The sequence below is a fragment of the Scyliorhinus torazame genome, chromosome 6 (assembly GCF_047496885.1).
Source record: "Scyliorhinus torazame isolate Kashiwa2021f chromosome 6, sScyTor2.1, whole genome shotgun sequence".
In the NCBI taxonomy this organism is placed as follows: Eukaryota; Metazoa; Chordata; class Chondrichthyes; order Carcharhiniformes; family Scyliorhinidae; genus Scyliorhinus; species Scyliorhinus torazame.
This window is the reverse complement of record NC_092712.1, coordinates 1,217,819-1,238,397: the sequence shown is the minus strand read 5'-3', so window position 1 is coordinate 1,238,397 and position 20,579 is coordinate 1,217,819. Positions and strand designations below refer to the sequence as shown.

General features: G+C 49.8%; 1 protein-coding gene across 5 annotated transcripts in view; it reads left to right on the top strand.

Moving 5' to 3' along the window:
• Positions 1-20,579, top strand: part of LOC140424649 (dystonin-like) — a 302,630-nt gene that overhangs the window by 68,516 nt on the left and 213,535 nt on the right. For all 5 annotated transcript variants that reach the window (XM_072507888.1, XM_072507885.1, XM_072507889.1 and 2 more), the window contains one exon: positions 9,469-9,615. In XM_072507888.1, coding sequence (XP_072363989.1) covers positions 9,469-9,615 — 147 coding nt within the window. The remainder of the gene's footprint in view (positions 1-9,468; positions 9,616-20,579) is intronic.

Below are 20,579 nucleotides of genomic sequence, written 5' to 3'. Positions count from 1 at the left end.
TGAAACCAAGTCTCCGTAATGGCCACTAAATCAGACTCATTCACGATGATTTATGCCGATTTGGGCAGCACGGTAGCACAGTGGTTAGCACAGTCGCTTCACAGCGCCAGGGTCCCAGGTTCGATTCCCCGCTGGGTCACTGTCTGTGCGGAGTCTGCACATCCTCCCCGTGTCTGCGTGGGTTTCCTCCGGGTGCTCCGGTTTCCTCCCACAGTCCAAAGATGTGCAGGTTAGGTGCATTGGCCGTGATAAATTGCCCTTCGTGTCCAAAAAGGTTAGGTGGGGTTACTGGATTACGGGATAGGGTGGAGGTGTGGGCTTAAGTAGAGTGCTCTTTCCAAGGGCCGGTGCAGACTCGATGGGCCGAATGGCCTCTTTCAGCACTGTACATTCTATGATTCTAACTCATTTATATTGTTGTGAATGCGATGAGCATTCAGCCTTTCAGCTGAATCATAACATCTCCGTTATTAACATCTCCTAAGTTCTTTCCTTTTGTCTTTTTACATAACTTTCAATCTGGTTGAACCCACTTCCCTACGTGCTAACCTGCTGCTTTGTTTGCTATCATGTGCATAATTTGCAGAGGTGTGTAAAAATAATAAGAGGATAATCAATTATATTAGATGATTTCAACTTTCCGAACATTAATTGGGATAGGCATCATGTTAAGGGCTTAAATGAAGTGGCGTTCTAAAAAAGTATCCAGGAGAGCTTTTTAGCTCAATATGTGGAGGATCCAACAAGGGATGGTGCAGGGCTGGACCCAATTCTAGGGAATGAAGCTGGGAAGGTGGTTGATGTGATGGTGGGGGAGCATTTCAGTGATAGCGAGCACAACATGGTTCAATCTAAATTTGTTATGGACAAAGAAATGGACAAATTGCAAAATAAAGGCTTTGGATTGGTGGAGAGTAGATTTTAACAAAATAAGGCATGATTTGGTCAAGGTTGACTGGAAAGAGTTACTTGTGGGGAAACCTACAGAAGAGCAGTGTGAGAGAGGGGGGGGGGTGCAAAAAGGAAATAGGGAGGGTAAGGCCCAACATGTTCCCTCTCGGGTAATAGGAAGGAGTAACAAGCCCAAAGAATCATGGATGGTCAGAGACATTCAGGGTACAATGAGAAGGAAAAGAGGCTTTTAACAAGTACAAGGGGAGCACGTCTGCAGAGGCATTAGTGGAGTACAGAAAGTGCAGGATATTTATGAAGAAATCAATTAGGAGAGCAAAGAGGGGATATGAGAAAGCTCCGGCTGGTCAAAGTAGGGGAAATCCCAGGATATTCTGTAAGAATATCATTGGGCAGACGCAGCATGGGTTCATAAAGGGCAGGTCGTGCCTAACTAATTTGGTGGAATTTTTTGAAGACATTAACAGTGCGGTAGATAACGGGGAGCCAATGGATGTGGCATATCTGGATTTCCAGAAAGCCTTTGACAAGGTGCCACACAAAAGGTTACTGCATAAGATAAAGATGCATGGCATTAAGGGGAAAGTAGTAGCATGGATAAAGGATTGGTTAATTAATAGAAAGCAAAGAGTGGGGATTAATGGGTGTTTCACTGGTTGGCAATCAGTAGCTAGTGGTGTCCCTCAGGGATCAGTGTTGGGCCCACAACTGTTCACAATTTACATAGATGATTTGGAGTTGGGGACCAAGGGCAATGTGTCCAAGTTTGCAGACGACACTAAGATAAGTGGTAAAGCAAAAAGTGCAGAGGATACTGGAAGTCTGCAGAGGGATTTGGATAGGCTAAGTGAATGGGCTAGGGTCTGACAGATGGAATACAATGTTGACAAATGTGAGATTATCCATTTTGGTAGGAAAAACAGCAAAAGGGATTATTATTTAAATAATAAAATATTAAAACATGCTGCTGTGCAGAGAGACCTGGGTGTGCTAGTGCATGAGTCGCAAAAAGTTGGTAAACACGTGATTAAGAAGGCAAATGGAATTTTGTCCTTCATTGCTAGAGGGATGGAGTTTAAGACTAGGGAGGTTATGCTGTAATTGTATAAGGTGTTAGTGAGGCCACACCTGGAGTATTAGAACATAGAACATAGAACAATACAGCGCAGTACAGGCCCTTCGGCCCACGATGTTGCACCGAAACAAAAGCCATCTAACCTACACTATACCATTATCATCCATATGTTAATCCAATAAACTTTTAAATGCCCTCAATGTTGGCAAGTTCACTACTGTTGCAGGTAGGGCATTCCACGGCCTCACTACTCTTTGCGTAAAGAACCTACCCCTGACCTTTGTCCTATATCTATTACCCCTCAGTTTAAGGCTATGTCCCCTCGTGCTAGCCATTTCCATCCGCGGGAGAAGGCTCTCACTGTCCACCCTATCTAACCCTCTGATCATTTTGTATGCCTCTATTAAGTCTCCTCTTAACCTTCTTCTCTCTAACGAAAACAACCTCAAGTCCATCAGCCTTTCCTCATAAGATTTTCCCTCCATACCAGGCAACATCCTGGTAAATCTCCTCTGCACCCGTTCCAAAGCCTCCACATCCTTCCTATAATGCGGTGACCAGAACTGTACGCAATACTCCAAATGCGGCCGTACCAGAGTTCTGTACAGCTGCAACATGACCTCCTGACTCCGGAACTCAATCCCTCTACCAATAAAGGCCAACACTCCATAGGCCTTCTTCACCACCCTATCAACCTGGGTGGCAACTTTCAGGGATCTATGTACATGGACACCTAGATCCCTCTGCTCATCCACACTTTCAAGAACTTTTCCATTAGCCAAATATTCCACATTCCTGTTTTTCCTTCCAAAGTGAATCACCTCACACTTCTCTACATTAAACTCCATTTGCCACCTCTCAGCCCAGCACTGCAGCTTATCTATATCCCTCTGTAACCTGCTACTTCCTTCCACACTATCGACAACACCACCGACTTGAGGATCGTCTGCTAATTTACTCACCCACCCTTCTGCGACTTCCTCTAGGTCATTGATAAAAATGACAAACAGCAACGGCCCCAGAACAGATCCTTGTGGTACTCCACTTGTAACTGAACTCTATTCTGAACATTTCCCATCAACCACCACCCTCTGTCTTCTTTCAGCTAGCCAATTTCTGATCCACATCTCTAAATCACCCTCAATCCCCAGCCTCCGTATTTTCTGCAATAGCCTACCGTGGGGAACCTTATCAAACGCTTTGCTGAAATCCATATACACCACATCAACTGCTCTACCCTCGTCTACCTGTTCAGTCACCTTCTCAAAGAACTCGATAAGGTTTGTGAGGCATGACCTACCCTTCACAAAGCCATGCTGACTATCCCTGATCATATTATTCCTATCTAGATGATTATAAATCTTGTCTCTTATAATCCCCTCCAAGACTTTACCCACTACAGACGTGAGGCTCACCGGTCTATAGTTGCCGGGGTTGTCTCTGCTCCCCTTTTTGAACAAAGGGACCACATTTGCTATCCTCCAGTCCTCTGGCACTATTCCTGTATCCAATGATGACATAAAAATCAAAGCCAAAGGTCCAGCAATCTCTTCCCTGGCCTCCCAGAGAATCCTAGGATAAATCCCATCAGGTCCCGGGGACTTATCTATTTTCAGCCTGTCCAGAATTGCCAACACCTCTTCCCTACGTACCTCAATGCCATCTATTCTATTAGCCTGGGGCTCAGCATTCTCCTCCACAACATTATCTTTTTCCTGAGTGAATACTGACGAAAAATATTCATTTAGTATCTCGCCTATCTCTTCAGACTCTACACACAACTTCCCATCCCTGTCCTTGACTGGTCCTACTCTGTCCCTAGTCATTCGCTTATTCCTGACATACCTATAGAAAGCTTTTGGGTTTTCCTTGATCCTTCCTGCCAAATACTTCTCATGTCCCCTCCTTGCTCGTCTTAGCTCTCTCTTTAGATCCTTCCTCGCTACCTTGTAACTATCCATCGCCCCAACTGAAACTTCACACCTCATCTTCACATAGGCCTCCTTCTTCCTCTTAACAAGAGATTCCACTTCTTTGGTAAACCACGGTTCCCTCGCTAGGCACCTTCCTCCCTGCCTGACCGGTACATACTTATCAAGAACACGCAGTAGCTGATCCTTGAACAAGCTCCACTTATCCAGTGTGTCCAACACTTGCAGCCTACTTCTCCACCTTATCCCCCCCAAGTCACGTCTAATGGCATCATAATTTCCATTCCCCCAGCTATAACTCTTGCCCTGCGGTGTATACTTATCCCTTTCCATCCTTAACGTAAACGTCACCGAATTGTGGTCACTGTCCCCAAAGTGCTCACCTACCTCCAAATCCAACACCTGGCCTGGTTCATTACCCAAAACCAAATCCAATGTGGCCTCGCCTCTTGTTGGCCTGTCAACAAACTGTGTCAGGAAACCCTCCTGCACACACTGTACAAAAAACGACCCATCTAATGTACTCGAACTATATCTTTTCCAGTCAATATTTGGAAAGTTAAAGTCTCCCATAATAACTACCCTATTACTTTCGCTCTTATCCAGGATCATCCTCGCCATCCTTTCCTCTACATCCCTAGAACTATTTGGAGGCCTATTGAAAACTCCCAACAGGGTGACCTCTCCTTTCCTGTTTCTAACCTCAGCCCATACTACCTCGGAAGATGAGTCCCCATCTAGCATCCTCTCCGCCACCGTAATACTGCTCTTGACTAGCAGCGCCACACCTCCCCCTCTTTTGCCTCCTTCTCTGAGCTTACTAAAACACCTAAACCCCGGAACCTGCAACATCCATTCCTGTCCCTGCTCTATCCATGACTCCGAAATGGCCACAACATCGAAGTCCCAGGTACCAACCCATGCTGCCAGTTCCCCTACCTTATTTTGTATACTCCTGGCATTGAAGTAGACACACTTCAAACCACCTACCTGAACACTAGCCCCCTCCTGCGACGTCAAATCTGAGCTCCTGACCTCTATACTCTCATTCTCCCTTACCCTAAAACTACAATCCAGGTTCCCATGCCCCTGCTGCATTAGTTTGTGTTCAGTTTTGGTCTCCTTACTTGAGAAAGGACATACTGGCACTGGAGGGTGTGCAGAGGAGATTCACTAGGTTAATCCCAGAGCTGAAGGGGTTGGATTATGAGGAGAGGTTGAGTAGACTGGGACTGTACTCATTGGAATTTCGAAGGATGAGGGGGGATCTTCTCAAAACATATAAGATTATGAAGGGAATAGATAGGATAGATGCGGGCAGGTTGTTTCCACTGGCGGGCGAAAGCAGAACTAGGGGGCATAGCCTCAAAATAAGGGGAAGTAGATTTAGGACTGAGTTTAGGAGGAACTTCTTCACCCAAAGGGTTGTGAATCTATGGAATTCCTTGCCCAGTGAAGCAGTAGAGTCTCCTTCATTGAATGTTTTTAAGATAAAGACAGATAGTTTTTTGATGAATAAAGGAATTAAGGGTTATGGTGTTCGGGCCGGAAAGTGGAGCTGAGTCCACAAAAGATCAGCCATGATCTCATTGAATGGTGGAGCAGGCTCGAGGGGCCAGATGGCCTACTCCTGCTCCTAGTTCTTATGTTCTTATAACCAGGGACAGAGAGGGGCCCATTAAAGACCAAGGGGGAAATCTGCGGGTGGAGCCAGAGGACATTGCTGGGTGTTGAATGGATATTTCACATCTGTCTTCAACCAAGAGAATGAGGAGGTAGATACAGAACTCGGGGAGAGGGATTGTGAGGTTATTGAGCCAGTTGCCATAGGTAGGGACAAGGTATTGGAGGTGTTGGCGGTTTAAAAGTGGACAAATCTCCAGGTCCAGATGAATTGTGTCCCAGGATGCTGTGGGAGGCGAGGGAGGAGATTGCCAGGGCTCTGACCCAAATGTTTAATCCCTGTCTGGCCACGGGGGAGGGGCCAGAGGACTGGAGAACAGCTAACGTGGTCCCGATATTTAAGAACGTTTGTAGAGACAAGCCAGGAAACTACAGACCAGTGAGTCTCACGTCAGTGGTAGGGAAACTATTGGAGAAGATTCTGAAGGAGAGAATCTATCTCCATTTGGAGAGGCAAGGTTTGATCAGGAATAGCCAGCTTGGCTGTGTCAGGGGGAGGTCATGCCTAACAAATCTGATTGATTTTTTGAGCACATGACTAAGTGTGTAGATTAGGTTAGTGCAGTTGATGTAGTTTACATGGATTTCAGCAAAGCCTTTGACAAGGCCCCACATGGGAGACTTAGTAAGAAGCAAATGCACATGCAATACAGGGTGATTTGATAGGTAAGTACTGTGTACGCTCCCTTGGCCTCAGAAAAATACTTTTCACTGTACTTCGGTACATGTAACAATAAATATAAATCAATATCAATCAATCAAGCTGTATTCAAAGCTGGCTGAGCTGTAGGAGACAGAGGGTGATGACAGACGGCTGCGTTAGTGACTGGAAGACAGTGACCAGTGGAGTACCACAGGGATCTGTGCTGGGTCTCCTATTGTTCATCATTTATATAAACGACAGATGACTATGTGGGGGGGCAGGATCAGTAAGTTTGCGATGACACAAAGATTGGCCGGGTGGGTAACAGTGAGAGCGAGTGTCTTGGGTTACAGGAAGATATCGACGGGATGGTGAAATGGGCAGAAACGTGGCAGCTGGAATTTAACCCTGAAAAGTGAGAGGTGTTACACCATGGAAGGAGCAATTTGACAGGAAATATTCAATGAATGTCTGACACTGGGAAGTTCAGAGCAACAAAGGGACCTTGGCGTGTTTGTCCACAGATCTCTGAAGGCAGAAGGGCAGCTTAATAGGGAGGTGAAAAAGGCATGTGGGACACTCGCTTTTATCAATCGGGGCATAGATTACAAAAGCAGGGGGGTCATGTTGGAGTTGTATCGAACTTTGGTGAGGCCACAGCTGGAGCACTGTGTGGAGTTCTGGTCACCACATTACAGGAAGGATGTGATTGCACTGGAGGGGGTGCAGAGGAGATTCACCAGGATGTTGCTGGGATGAGAGAGGTTGGATACGCTTGGGTTGTTTTCTCTGGAGCAGAGAAGACTGAGCCGTGACCTGATCGAGGTGGACAAGATTCTGAGGGGCACAGACAGGGTGGAGAGGGAGCAGCTGTTCCCCTTAGTTGAAGGGTCAGTTACGAGGGGGACACAAGTTCAAGGTGAGGAGTGGGAGGTTTAGGGGGATTTGAGGAATAGCTTTTTTACCCAGAGGGTGGTGATGGTCTGGAACGCACGGCCTGGGAGGGGGGTAGAGGCGGGTCTGGAACGCACGGCCTGGGAGGGGGGTAGAGGCGGGTCTGGAACGCACGGCCTGGGAGGGGGGTAGAGGCGGGTTGCCTCACATCCTTTAAAACGTACCTGGATGAGCACTTGGCACGTCACAACATTCGAGGCTATGGGCTAATTGCTGGCAAATGGGATAAGGTTGGTCAAGTGTTTTTCATGGATCCTCGCTGTCTTCAGGGGATGTCCCGGAGGACTGGAGAATAGCCAATGTTGTTCCTCTGTTTAAGAAGGGTAGCAAGGATAATCCTGGGAACTACAGGCCGGTGAGCCTTACTTCAGTGGTAGGGAAATTACTGGAGAGAATTCTTCGAGACAGGATCTACTCCCATTTGGAAGCAAATGGACGTATTAGTGAGAGGCAGCACGGTTTTGTGAAGGGGAGGTCGTGTCTCACTAACTTGATAGAGTTTTTCGAGGAGGTCACTAAGATGATTGATGCAGGTAGGGCAGTAGATGTTGTCTATATGGACTTCAGTAAGGCCTTTGACAAGGTCCCTCATGGTAGACTAGTACAAAAGGTGAAGTCACACGGGATCAGGGGTGAGCTGGCAAGGTGGATACAGAACTGGCTAGGTCATAGAAGGCAGAGAGTAGCAATGGAGGGATGCTTTTCTAATTGGAGGGCTGTGACCAGTGGTGTTCCACAGGGATCAGTGCTGGGACCTTTGCTCTTTGTAGTATATATAAATGATTTGGAGGAAAATGTAACTGGTCTGATTAGCAAGTTTGCAGACGACACAAAGGTTGGTGGAATTGCGGATAGCGATGAACATAGAACAATACAGCGCAGTACAGGCCCTTCGGCCCACGATGTTGCACCGAAACAAAAGCCATCTAACCTACACTATACCATTATCATCCATATGTTTATCCAATAAACTTTTAAATGCCCTTAATGTTGGCGAGTTCACTACTGTAGCAGGTAGGGCATTCCACGGCCTCACTACTCTTTGCGTAAAGAACCTACCCCTGACCTCTGTCCTATATCTATTACCCCTCAGTTTAAGGCTATGTCCCCTCGTGCTAGCCATTTCCATCCGCGGGAGAAGGCTCTCACTGTCCACCCTATCTAACCCTCTGATGAGGACTGTCTGAGGATACAGCAGGATTTAGATTGTCTGGAGACTTGGGCGGAGAGCTGGCAGATGGAGTTTAATCCGGACAAATGTGAGGTAATGCATTTTGGAAGGTCTAATGCAGGTAGGGAATATACAGTGAATGGTAGAACCCTCAAGAGTATTGAAAGTCAAAGAGATCTAGGAGTACAGGTCCACAGGTCATTGAAAGGGGCAACACAGGTGGAGAAGGTAGTCAAGAAGGCATACGGCATGCTTGCCTTCATTGGCCGGGGCATTGAGTATAAGAATTGGCAAGTCATGTTGCAGCTGTATAGAACCTTAGTTAGGCCACACTTGGAGTATAGTGTTCAATTCCGGTCGCCACACTACCAGAAGGATGTGGAGGCTTTCGAGAGGGTGCAGAAGAGATTTACCAGAATGTTGCCTGGTATGGAGGGCATTAGCTATGAGGAGCAGTTGAATAAACTCGGTTTGTTCTCACTGGAACGACGGAGGTTGAGGGGCGACCTGATAGAGGTATACAAAATTATGAGGGGCATAGACAGAGTAGATAGTCAGAGGCTTTTCCCCAGGGTAGAGGGGTCAATTACTAGGGGGCATAGGTTTAAGGTGAGAGGGGCAAGGTTTAGAGTAGATGTACGAGGCAAGTTTTTTACGCAGAGGGTAGTGGGTACCTGGAACTCGCTACCGGAGGAGGTAGTGGAAGCAGGGACGATAGGGACATTTAAGGGGCATCTTGACAAATATATGAATAGGATGGGAATAGAAGGATACGGACCCAGGAAGTGTAGAAGATCGTAGTTTAGTCGGGCAGCATGGTCGGCACGGGCTTGGAGGGCCGAAGGGCCTGTTCCTGTGCTGTATATTTCTTTGTTCTTTGTTCTTTGATGCAGACTCGATGGGCCGAAGGGCCTCTTCTGCACTGTATTGTTCTGTGAGTCTGTGATTATTTCTCTCCTTCCCTCTCTTCTTCTCTCTGTGCTTTTGTCTCAGACTCTCTGTTTCCCTCTTTCTCCCTCGATTCTTTCACTCCTCCTCCCTCACTTTCCCCCTCTCTCTTTGTCTCTCACAATGACTACGTGTCTCCTCTATTCACCAGGCTGGGACTCCACTGGCATCTGGAACTTTCAATGATCGTTTGACAAAACTGAAGAGCTGGATCAATGATGTTGAAGCTGCAATGGCCAATCAGAGGCCTCTGTCCTCCGAGTGGGAGCTGGTGAAAGCACAGGTGCAGGAACAGAAGGTAATCCACTCAGTGAAACTTCCAGAAATCTTCGCAAACATGTTGGGTTTGATGCTGAGAGACTGGGTGGAAATGGGCAAAGTCCCTGAAGGAGAAATCTCTTTACTTAGAAGGTTGTGAATCTATGACATTTTCGACCCCAAAGGCCTGTTGATGTTGAGTCATTGAGAATGTTCAAGAGTTCCTTTGAGTTTTGGATCTATGAGCGAGAACCAGACCAAATACATTGAGGAAAGGTGAAAAGGAAAAGGAAACTCGCAAAGTGAGATTAAGAAGAGAATAAAAACAAAAAAACAGCAGACACTGGAAATCCAAAATCAGAACCGAAAATGCTGGAAAAGCTGAACCGGTTAGGGAGCAGCATCGGAGTGTGAACATTTCGAGTTAGTTTGACGCTTCTTCATGAGCAGAGAGTAACAGTCAACAAAATACATTGATGAGGGTAGTGCAGTTGATGTGGTTTACATGGACTTTGTCCATGGTAGGCTGGTCCTAAAGGAGAGAGCCCTTGGGATCCAAGCAAGTTGACAAATTGGATCCAAAATTGGTTTGTTAATAGGATGCAAAGGGTGATGATGCTGGAGGGTTGCTTTTGGGATTGGAAGCCTGGGACTGGAATGATATGTATTTTGACTGGGATGTAAAGAGTTAACATATTAATGATAATGCTTCTTACTACTAGAGGGAACCACAGAACAATCATATATATATCATGTGACTTTGGGGATTCTGAGAGTTAGGAGTTAGAAGGCAGCTGGAAGAGTGCCAGGCATGGGAGCAGTTGTACTTGAGAAGTTCTGTTGCTTAGAGATAGCATAGTTTAACATAGAAACCTTCTCCTTTAGGAATGTGAACAAATCTTAGTTAGTCGTGTAATAAATTTATAGTTTTGTTCATTCACAAAGCTTTGTGTTCTTTATTCAACACTACCCATCAAGGCAGACAGGTAAAGCAAAATAGAGAACACAACATGGTACCAGGCCTGGTCTTAGAGTAGAATAGTCAGGTTCAGGGAGAAAGAAAGTATCTCTGTTCGAAGAAAGAAAAAAATGTGTGTAAAAGAAATCTCAGCCCGACTCCAATAGCAACAATCAGACTCCAAGAGCAGCAACCAACAGCATCACAGGCAGCAAGGTAGCATAGTGGTTAGCGCTATGGCCTCACGGCGCCAGGGCCCCAGGTTCGATTCCCACTTGGGTCACTGTCTGTGCGGAGTCTCCATGTTCTCCCCGTGTCTGCGTGGGCTTCCTCCGGGTGCTCCGGTTTCCTCCCATAGTTCAAAGGTGTGTAGGTTAGGTGGATTGGCCATGATAAATTGCCCTTAGGTTAGATGAAGTTGCTGGGTTATGGGGATAGGGTGGGGGTGTGGGTTTAAGTAGGGTGCTCTTTCCAAGAGCCGGTGCAGACTCGATGGGCTGAATGGCCTCCTTCTGCACTGTAAATTCTATGACTCTATCACAAAACGAAATGCCCAGCCGAAGCTTCATGGACGGTCTGCAGATTCCAAAGTCATTCAGGACATCGGGTAATGTAGATGTGAACTGGAAAGTTTTCAAACAAGTGTTTGAACTGTATCACTCAACCTTAAATCTCCAAGCAGTCAGTGAGGAGCGAAAGATTACGCTGTTACATTGGCTGGACACAGGCTATCGAAGTGTATCACTCATTCCATTTTGAGAATGAAGTTGAAAAAAAGAAGTTTGATGTAGTCATTGAAAAATGTGATAACTATTGTGAGGGTAAAATAAATGAAAAGCTGAGTACACGACTGCAAAAGCAACAAAAAGTAAGGGTGGAAGATTCTATTAAAATGGCCCGCGCGAGTGAAGAATTTAAAAAGAGTTGAAATGTTGAATCGGGAACGTGGTGGGAAAATTCGTAATCCTGTTGCAGCTGTGGCGTAGTTAGAAATTCAAAAAGATGGCTGAATCACGCAAGCGCACTTAAAGCCTGTGCATGCGCACAGGAAAGAAGCGTGCACTCCGGAAGACAACTGTTCTGCGCATTCACAATGGAAGTTTGCGCATGACGTCACGAGCGTGATGTATAGACGTTGTGGCCACGCCCACTTTTTAAAAAATGCCCGGCAATCGGAAGAATGTGTTTGAAATGCAAAAACCTGAATCATTTTGCCTCGCAATGCAGCAAAGGGATAGAATTCAAACAAACAGCTGACAAAGAAAACTTTTTCAGCATCATTGAACAAGCAGTTTACAGCATGAAAGGCCCATGGGAGGAGCAGTGAAAGACCCACAGGAGGGGCAGTGAAAGACCCACAGTGTCATGATATTCAAACATACATCATAACACATACATAATGATAGACAGATCAACGGACCAATTAGCACACATAACACGACAGCCAATCACAGACAAGAGCAGACACAGTATAAGACAAGAAACACGACACTTCCTGGGCAGTCCATCTGGAGACAGCACAGGGCCAGGACCTCATAGCAAGACACTCACACCGTCACAACGTGCTGAGTACCAAGTCTGATGTATAAATAGTTAAATGGAATAAAACTGCGTTGTACCAATCGCAACTGTGTTGGTTCGTCTGTACCTCAGAGCACCCAACACCTCATGATACCAGGAGTGAATCGATACCTACCGGCAAATCTGCCATCCTGAGCCATGGACACCGCAACAAACCGCAGCCGTTGCAAGTCGCTGGGAACCTGGGCACAAATTGGACGCTCTTCAAGCAGCGATTCGAACTCTTCATGCAAGCCAATGAAAAACAGGGCGCCTCGGACGAAACAAAGATTGCCATGCTCCTCACTACCGCAGGTCAGCACGCCATCGATGTATACAACTCCTTGGTGTTCGCGGAAGGCGAGAACAAAGCTCAGTATGACACGGTCCTCCTCAAGCTCGACAAGCACTTCAACGTTGAGGTCAACGAAAGCTTTGAGAGGTATGTCTTTCAGCAGCGCCTGCAAGGTAAGGATGAGCTCATTCAGTCCTTCCTGACGCACCTCCGTATACTCGCGCAGTCCTGCGGTTACGACACCACCTCACGCAGTCCTGCGGTTACGACACCACCTCAGAGTCCATGATCCGGGACCAGATCGTTTTCGGCGTTGCCTCCAGTGGCCTACGCCAGCAGCTTCTAAAAATTAAAGGCCTGACCTTAGCATCTGCAGTTGAAGCCTGTGTCCTGCATGAGAATGCGACCAGCCGCTATGCCCAATTTCAGGCGACCGAATCGGCACGGAGGGGGTCCCACGCGATCGATTCGGCAAGCCAGGCCGCCCACGAGGCCGAACGCGTCCAGGCAATCGAGTTTCTCCCGGCCCGCGGCCCGGACGAGGGCGGCCGTTTCGCGCGCTTTTTAAGGCCTCCCGCGTTTGTGCGCGCCAAAACCTACGGCAACACTGAGGGACGTGCTGCGCAGGCGCGCTCGACGCAAGACCGAACTGTATGCGCAGTGGCGTAACGAACGCCATGACGTCATGACGTGCGGCAACTGTGGAGCTGCACATTTAAAAGGGCAATGTCCTGCAAAAACCCGACAATGCCTACGCTGTGGCAAGATGGACCACTACGCTGCCTGCTGTCGAGCAGCTCAACCTGTTGATCTTCCACATCTCCGACAACCTCGCAGGAACGTGCGGACCATTCAGCCTCCACATCACGACATCCAAACCGACGACACAGATGACCAAGACACCTTCCGGGTTGCGGTCATTGATGCGAACCGGGTCAACACCATCAATCCGGGCGATGAATGGAGTGCCACCCTAACGGTCAACCGATCGCCGATCACTTTCCGCCTGGACACTGGCGCCTCCGCCAATCTCATAGCATGGTCAGCCTTCTACGCCATGAAGGTCAGACCACCAATCCAGCCATCCCGGTGCAAGATGGTCGACTACAACGGGAACGTTATCCCGGCCATGGGATCCTGCCAGCTCCAGGTGACACACAACACACACACGGCCACACTCTCGTTCGAGATAGTCGGCTCATCGAAGGACTCCCTGCTGGGCGCACAGGCATGTAAGGCTCTCCACCTTGTGCAACAAATTCTCTCTGTCTCTCCAGACGGCACGTCTGACTTCCCGGATGCAGAGTTCAACGCACAGCTCCAATCGCTCCTCGCCCACAACCAGGAGGCATTTGAAGGCATGGGAACACTGCCATACACCTACCGAATTCGCCTCAAACCGGATGCCATCCCGGTCATTCACGCATCTCGCAGGGTTCCTGCGCCACTTAAAGACCGCCTCAAGCAGCAGCTGCAGGATCTCCAGGACCAAGGGTCACGGAGCCCACGCCATGGGTCAGCTCCATGGTGTGTGTCAAGAAGCCCTTTGGCGAGCTCCGCATCTGTATTGACCCCAAAGACCTCAATAATAATATTATGAGGGAACATTATCCCATACCCAAACGGGAGGAGATCACCAGTGAAATGGCCCAGGCGAAGATATTCACGAAACTGGATGCTTCTAAAGGATTTTGGCAGATCCAACTGGACCCGTCCAGCCGAAAGCTATGTACCTTCAACACCCCTTTCGGCAGGTTCTGCTACAACCGGATGCCATTTGGCATCATCTCGGCATCCAAGGTCTTCCATAGAATCATGGAGCAGATGATGGAAGGCATCGAAGGGGTGCGCGTATATGTGGACAATGTCATCATCTGGTCCACCACACCGCAGGAGCACAGACATCGTCTCCAACACGGTTTTGCCCGCATACGGGAAAACGGCCTGCACCTCAACCGAGCCAAGTGCTCCTTTGGCCAGACCGAGTTGAAGTTCCTGGGGGACCATATCTCCCGGTCAGGGGTCTGTCCGGATGCAGACAAGGTGAGCGCCATCACAGCCATGCCACAGCCGGCCGACAAGAAGGCTGTCCCACGCTTCCTAGGCATGGTCAACTTCCTGAGGAAGTTCATTCCCAACCTTGCCTCCCACACGACGACTCTGCGCCACCTCGTCAGAAAATCCACAGAGTTCCAGTGGCAACACACACACCAGCTGGAATGGGAGGAGCTCAAACGCAAACTCACTACGGCACCAGTGTTGGCGTTTTTTGACACGTCTCGTGCCACCAAAATCTCAACTGATGCCAGCCAATCCGGCATTGGAGCAGTGCTCCTGCAGAGGGATGACACGGCATCATGGGCCCCAGTGGCCTATGCATCGCGGGCCATGACCCCCACAGAGCAGCGCTACGCGCAAATCGAAAAAGAATGCCTGGGCTTGCTAACCGGTTGAGACAAGTTCCACGATTACATCTATGGTCTTCCACGGTTCACGGTCGAAACTGACCACCGCCCCCTGGTCAGCATAATAAACAAGGACCTGAACGAGATGACCCCTCGCCTCCAGCGCATCCTACTTAAACTCAGGAGGTACGACTTCCAACTGGTCTACACTCCAGGGATGGACCTCATCGTGGCGGATGCCCTATCCAGAGCAGTGAGCACGCCGCCAGATGCGGAGGGGTTCGTATGTCAGGTCGAGGCACAGGTGGCTTTCACAGTGGCAAATCTGCCGGCTGACGACTCCAGACTGGCCCGTATCCGCCGAGAGACTGCGGCCGACCCCCTTCTGCAGCGAGTGATGCGCCACATGACGGGAGGATGGCTCAAAGGGCAGTGCCCGCAGTTGGGTAGGGAAGATGCTGGAATCTATTATCAAGGAAGAAATAGCCCGTACCAGCCTCCCCGAACAGGCGCCGGAATGTGGCGACTAGGGGCTTTTCACAGTAACTTCATTGAAGCCTACTCGTGACAATAAGCGATGTTCATTTAATTTCATTTCATAACATGTCACTGTTTTATCGTTACAGGCCTCGTTTGATCATTCCAAATTTCCACGTTGTTCTTCTTTTGTTATGGTACAACCTCGTTAGCATGTCACACCTGACATCGCCCCTTGTATATAGTTAAGCCCCGTGTACATGATGTAAATATTACGCACACACACACACCTTGAGCTGCACTCAGGACACATTTATATTTATAACCGCGTAGGCACATAATCTTGTAAAAAAAGGGGGATGTCATGATATTCAAACATACATCATAACACACACATAATGATAGACAGACCAACAGACCAATTAGGTCCACAGGAAGAGCAGTGAAAGACCCACAGGAAGAGCAGTGAAAGACCCACAGAAAGAGCAGTGAAAGACCCACAGGAGGAGCAGTGAAAGACCCACAGGAGGGGCAGTGAAAGGTCCACAGGAGGGGCAGTGAAAGACCCACAGGAGGGGCAGTGAAAGGTCCACAGGAGGGGCAGTGAAAGACCCACAGGAGGGGCAGTGAAAGACCCACAGGATGAGCAGTGAAAGACCCACAGGAGGGGCAGTGAAAGACCCACAGGAGGGGCAGTGAAAGGTCCACAGGAGGAGCAGTGAAAGACCCACAGGAGGGGCAGTGAAAGACCCACAGGAGGGGCAGTGAAAGACCCACAGGAGGGGCAGTGAAAGACCCACAGGAGGGGCAGTGAAAGACCCACAGGAGGGGCAGTGAAAGACCCACAGGAGGAGCAGTGAAAGACCCACAGGATGAGCAGTGAAAGACCCACAGGAGGGGCAGTGAAAGACCCACAGGAGGGGCAGTGAAAGACCCACAGGAGGGGCAGTGAAAGACCCACAGGAGGGGCAGTGAAAGGTCCACAGGAGGGGCAGTGAAAGGTCCACAGGAGGGGCAGTGAAAGACCCACAGGAGGGGCAGTGAAAGACCCACAGGAGGGGCAGTGAAAGACCCACAGGAGGGGCAGTGAAAGACCCACAGGAAGAGCAGTGAAAGACCCACAGGAGGGGCAGTGAAAGACCCACAGGAAGAGCAGTGAAAGGTCCACAGGAGGGGCAGTGAAAGGCCCACAGGAGGGGCAGTGAAAGACCAACAGGAAGAGCAGTGAAAGGTCCACAGGAGGGGCAGTGAAAGGCCCACAGGAGGAGCAGTGAAAGACCAACAGGAAGAGCAGTGAAAGGTCCACAGGAGGGGCAGTGAAAGACCCACAGGAAGAGCAGTGAAAGGCCCACAGGAGGGGCAGTGAAAGGCCCACAGGGGGGCAGTGAAAGACCCACAGGAGGGGCAGTGAAAGACCCACAGGAGGGGCAGTGAAAGACCCACAGGAAGAGCAGTGAAAGACCCACAGGAGGGGCAGTGAAAGACCCACAGGAGGGGCAGTGAAAGACCCACAGGAGGGGCAGTGAAAGACCCACAGGAGGAGCAGTGAAAGACCCACAGGATGAGCAGTGAAAGACCCACAGGAGGGGCAGTGAAAGACCCACAGGAGGGGCAGTGAAAGGCCCACAGGAAGAGCAGGGAAAGACCCACAGGAGGGGCAGTGAAAGACCCACAGGAAGAGCAGTGAATGACCCACAGGAGGAGCAGTGAAAGACCCACAGGAGGGGCAGTGAAAGACCCACAGGAGGGGCAGTGAAAGACCCACAGGAGGGGCAGTGAAAGACCCACAGGAGGAGCAATGAAAGACCCACAGGAGGTGCAATGAAAGACCCACAGGAGGGGCAATGAAAGGCCCACAGGAGGGGCAGTGAAAGACCCACAGGAGGGGCAGTGAATGACCCACAGGAGGGGCAGTGAAAGACCCACAGGAGGGGCAATGAGAGGCCCACAGGAGGGGCAGTGAAAGACCCACAGGAGGGGCAGTGAAAGACCCACAGGAAGAGCAGTGAATGACCCACAGGAGGGGCAGTGAAAGACCCACAGGAGGGGCAATGAGAGGCCCACAGGAGGGGCAGTGAAAGACCCACAGGAGGGGCAGTGAAAGACCCACAGGAAGAGCAGTGAAAGGTCCACAGGAGGGGCAGTGAAAGACCCACAGGAGGGGCAATGAAAGGCCCACAGGAGGGGCAGTGAAAGACCCACAGGAGGGGCAGTGAAAGACCCACAGGAGGGGCAGTGAAAGACCCACAGGAGGGGCAGTGAAAGACCCACAGGAGGGGCAATGAAAGGCCCACAGGAGGGGCAGTGAATGACCCACAGGAGGGGCAGTGAAAGACCCACAGGAGGAGCAGTGAAAGACCCACAGGAGGGGCAGTGAAAGACCCACAGCAGGGGCAGTGAAAGACCCACAGGAGGGGCAGTGAAAGACCCACAGGAGGGGCAGTGAAAGACCCACAGAAAGAGCAGGGAAAGACCCACAGGAGGGGCAGTGAAAGACCCACAGAAAGAGCAGGGAAAGACCCACAGGAGGGGCAGTGAAAGACCCACAGGAAGAGCAGTGAAAGACCCACAGGAGGGGCAGTGAAAGACCCACAGGAGGGGCAGTGAAAGACCCACAGGAGGGGCAGTGAAAGACCCACAGGAGGGGCAGTGAAAGACCCACAGGAGGGGCAGTGAAAGACCCACAGGAGGGGCATTGAAAGACCCACAGGAAGAGCAGTGAAAGACCCACAGGAGGGGCAGTGAAAGACCCACAGGAGGGGCAGTGAAAGACCCACAGGAGGAGCAGTGAAAGACCCACAGGAGGGGCAGTGAAAGACCCACAGGAGGGGCAATGAAAGACCCACAGGAGGGGCAGTGAAAGACCCACAGGAGGGGCAGTGAAAGACCCACAGGAGGGGCAGTGAAAGACCCACAGGAGGAGCAGTGAAAGACCCACAGGAGGGGCAGTGAAAGACCCACAGGAAGAGCAGTGAAAGACCCACAGGAGGGGCAGTGAAAGATCCACAGGAGGGGCAGTGAAAGAACCACAGGAGGGGCAGTGAAAGACCCACAGAAAGAGCAGGGAAAGACCCAGAGGAGGGGCAGTGAAAGACCCACAGGAGGGGCAGTGAAAGACCCACAGGAGGGGCAGTGAAAGACCCACAGGAGGGGCAGTGAAAGACCCACAGGAGGGGCATTGAAAGACCCACAGGAAGAGCAGTGAAAGACCCACAGGAGGGGCAGTGAAAGACCCACAGGAGGGGCAGTGAAAGACCCACAGGAGGAGCAGTGAAAGACCCACAGGAGGGGCAGTGAAAGACCCACAGGAGGGGCAATGAAAGACCCACAGGAGGGGCAGTGAAAGACCCACAGGAGGGGCAGTGAAAGACCCACAGGAGGGGCAGTGAAAGACCCACAGGAGGGGCAGTGAAAGACCCACAGGAGGGGCAGTGAAAGACCCACAGGAGGGGCAATGAAAGACCCACAGGAGGGGCAGTGAAAGACCCACAGGAGGGGCAGTGAAAGACCCACAGGAGGGGCAGTGAAAGACCCACAGGAGGGGCAATGAAAGACCCACAGGAGGGGCAGTGAAAGACCCACAGGAGGGGCAGTGAAAGACCCACAGGAGGAGCAGTGAAAGACCCACAGGAGGGGCAATGAAAGGCCCACAGGAGGGGCAGTGAAAGACCCACAGGAGGGGCAGTGAAAGGTCCACAGGAGGGGCAGTGAAAGACCCACAGGAGGAGCAGTGAAAGGCCCACAGGAGGGGCAGTGAAAGACCCACAGGAGGGGCAATGAAAGGCCCACAGGAGGGGCAGTGAAAGACCCACAGGAGGAGCAGTGAAAGACCCACAGGAGGGGCAATGAAAGGCCCACAGGAGGAGCAGTGAAAGACCCACAGGAGGGGCAGTGAAAGACCCACAGGAGGGGCAATGAAAGGCCCACAGGAGGAGCAGTGAAAGACCCACAGGAGGGGCAGTGAAAGACCCACAGGAAGAGCAGTGAAAGACCCACAGGAGGGGCAGTGAAAGACCCACAGGAAGAGCAGTGAAAGGTCCACAGGAGGAGCAGTGAAAGGTCCACAGGAGGAGCAGCGAAAGAAGACGACAGTTTTAACCATTATAAGAATACAGAAGATAACTCCCACATTGAAGAGTATTCCGCAGATATGGCAGAAATATTCGGTTTAACTGATCATTCCATTAGTAACACGATTGGAAATCTAAATTGCGCACTACTCAAGGTACATGAATCCAAGACATTGATGCAATGGCAGATTGTTGCGACATTGGATGGCAGGAATCTGACAACTCAACAAGAAGCAGAAGATGTAGACTGTGAAAGTCTATCCACTGAACGTGCCAGGAAAGGACAACAGTGAAGAGACAGACAATGAGCAACAAAAAGAGGACATGACGGTCTATCCACTGTGTTTGTGACGAGTGACGAAGTGAACACCAATAGCATACAAGCTGTGCAGGACCACAGCGAGACTGACAAATCTCAGCTGGACTGTACTAAGGCGGACAATCAAAGTGCATCAGTGACCAGCCAATAAGATCATAACAATGAACGTGCAACAGTGAACAGGTCAATTGGGAGCACACCAATCATGAACAGCCTGCAAGAAAATGACATCTTGGAGAAGTTGAATACAGATGTGAAGCAACATGAGCTGAACATAAGAACATAAGAACATAAGAACTAGGAGCAGGAGTCGGCCATCTGGCCCCTCGAGCCTGCTCCACCATTCAATGAGATCATGGCTGATCTTTTGTGGACTCAGCTCCACTTTCCGGCCCGAACACCATAACCCTTAATCCCTTTATTCTTCAAAAAACTATTTATCTTTATCTTGAAAACATTTAATGAAGGAGCCTCAACTGCTTCACTGGGCAAGGAATTCCATAGATTCACAACCCTTTGGGTGAAGAAGTTCCTCCTAAACTCAGTCCTAAATCTACTTCCCCTTATTTTGAGGCTATGCCCCCTAGTCCTGCTTTCACCCGCCACTGGAAACAACCTGCCCGCATCTATCCTATCTAATCCCTTCATAATTTTATATGTCTCTATAAGATCCCCCCCTCATCCTTCTAAATTCCAACATGTACAGTCCCAGTCTACTCAACCTTTCCTCATAATCCAACCCCTTCAGCTCTGGGATTAACCTAGTGAATCTCCTCTGCACACCCTCCAGTGCCAATACGTCCTTTCTCAGGTAAAGAGACCAAAACTGAACACAATACTCCAGGTGTGGCCTCACTAACACCTTATACAATTGCAGCATAACCGCCTTAGTCTTAAACTCCATCCCTCGAGCAATGAAG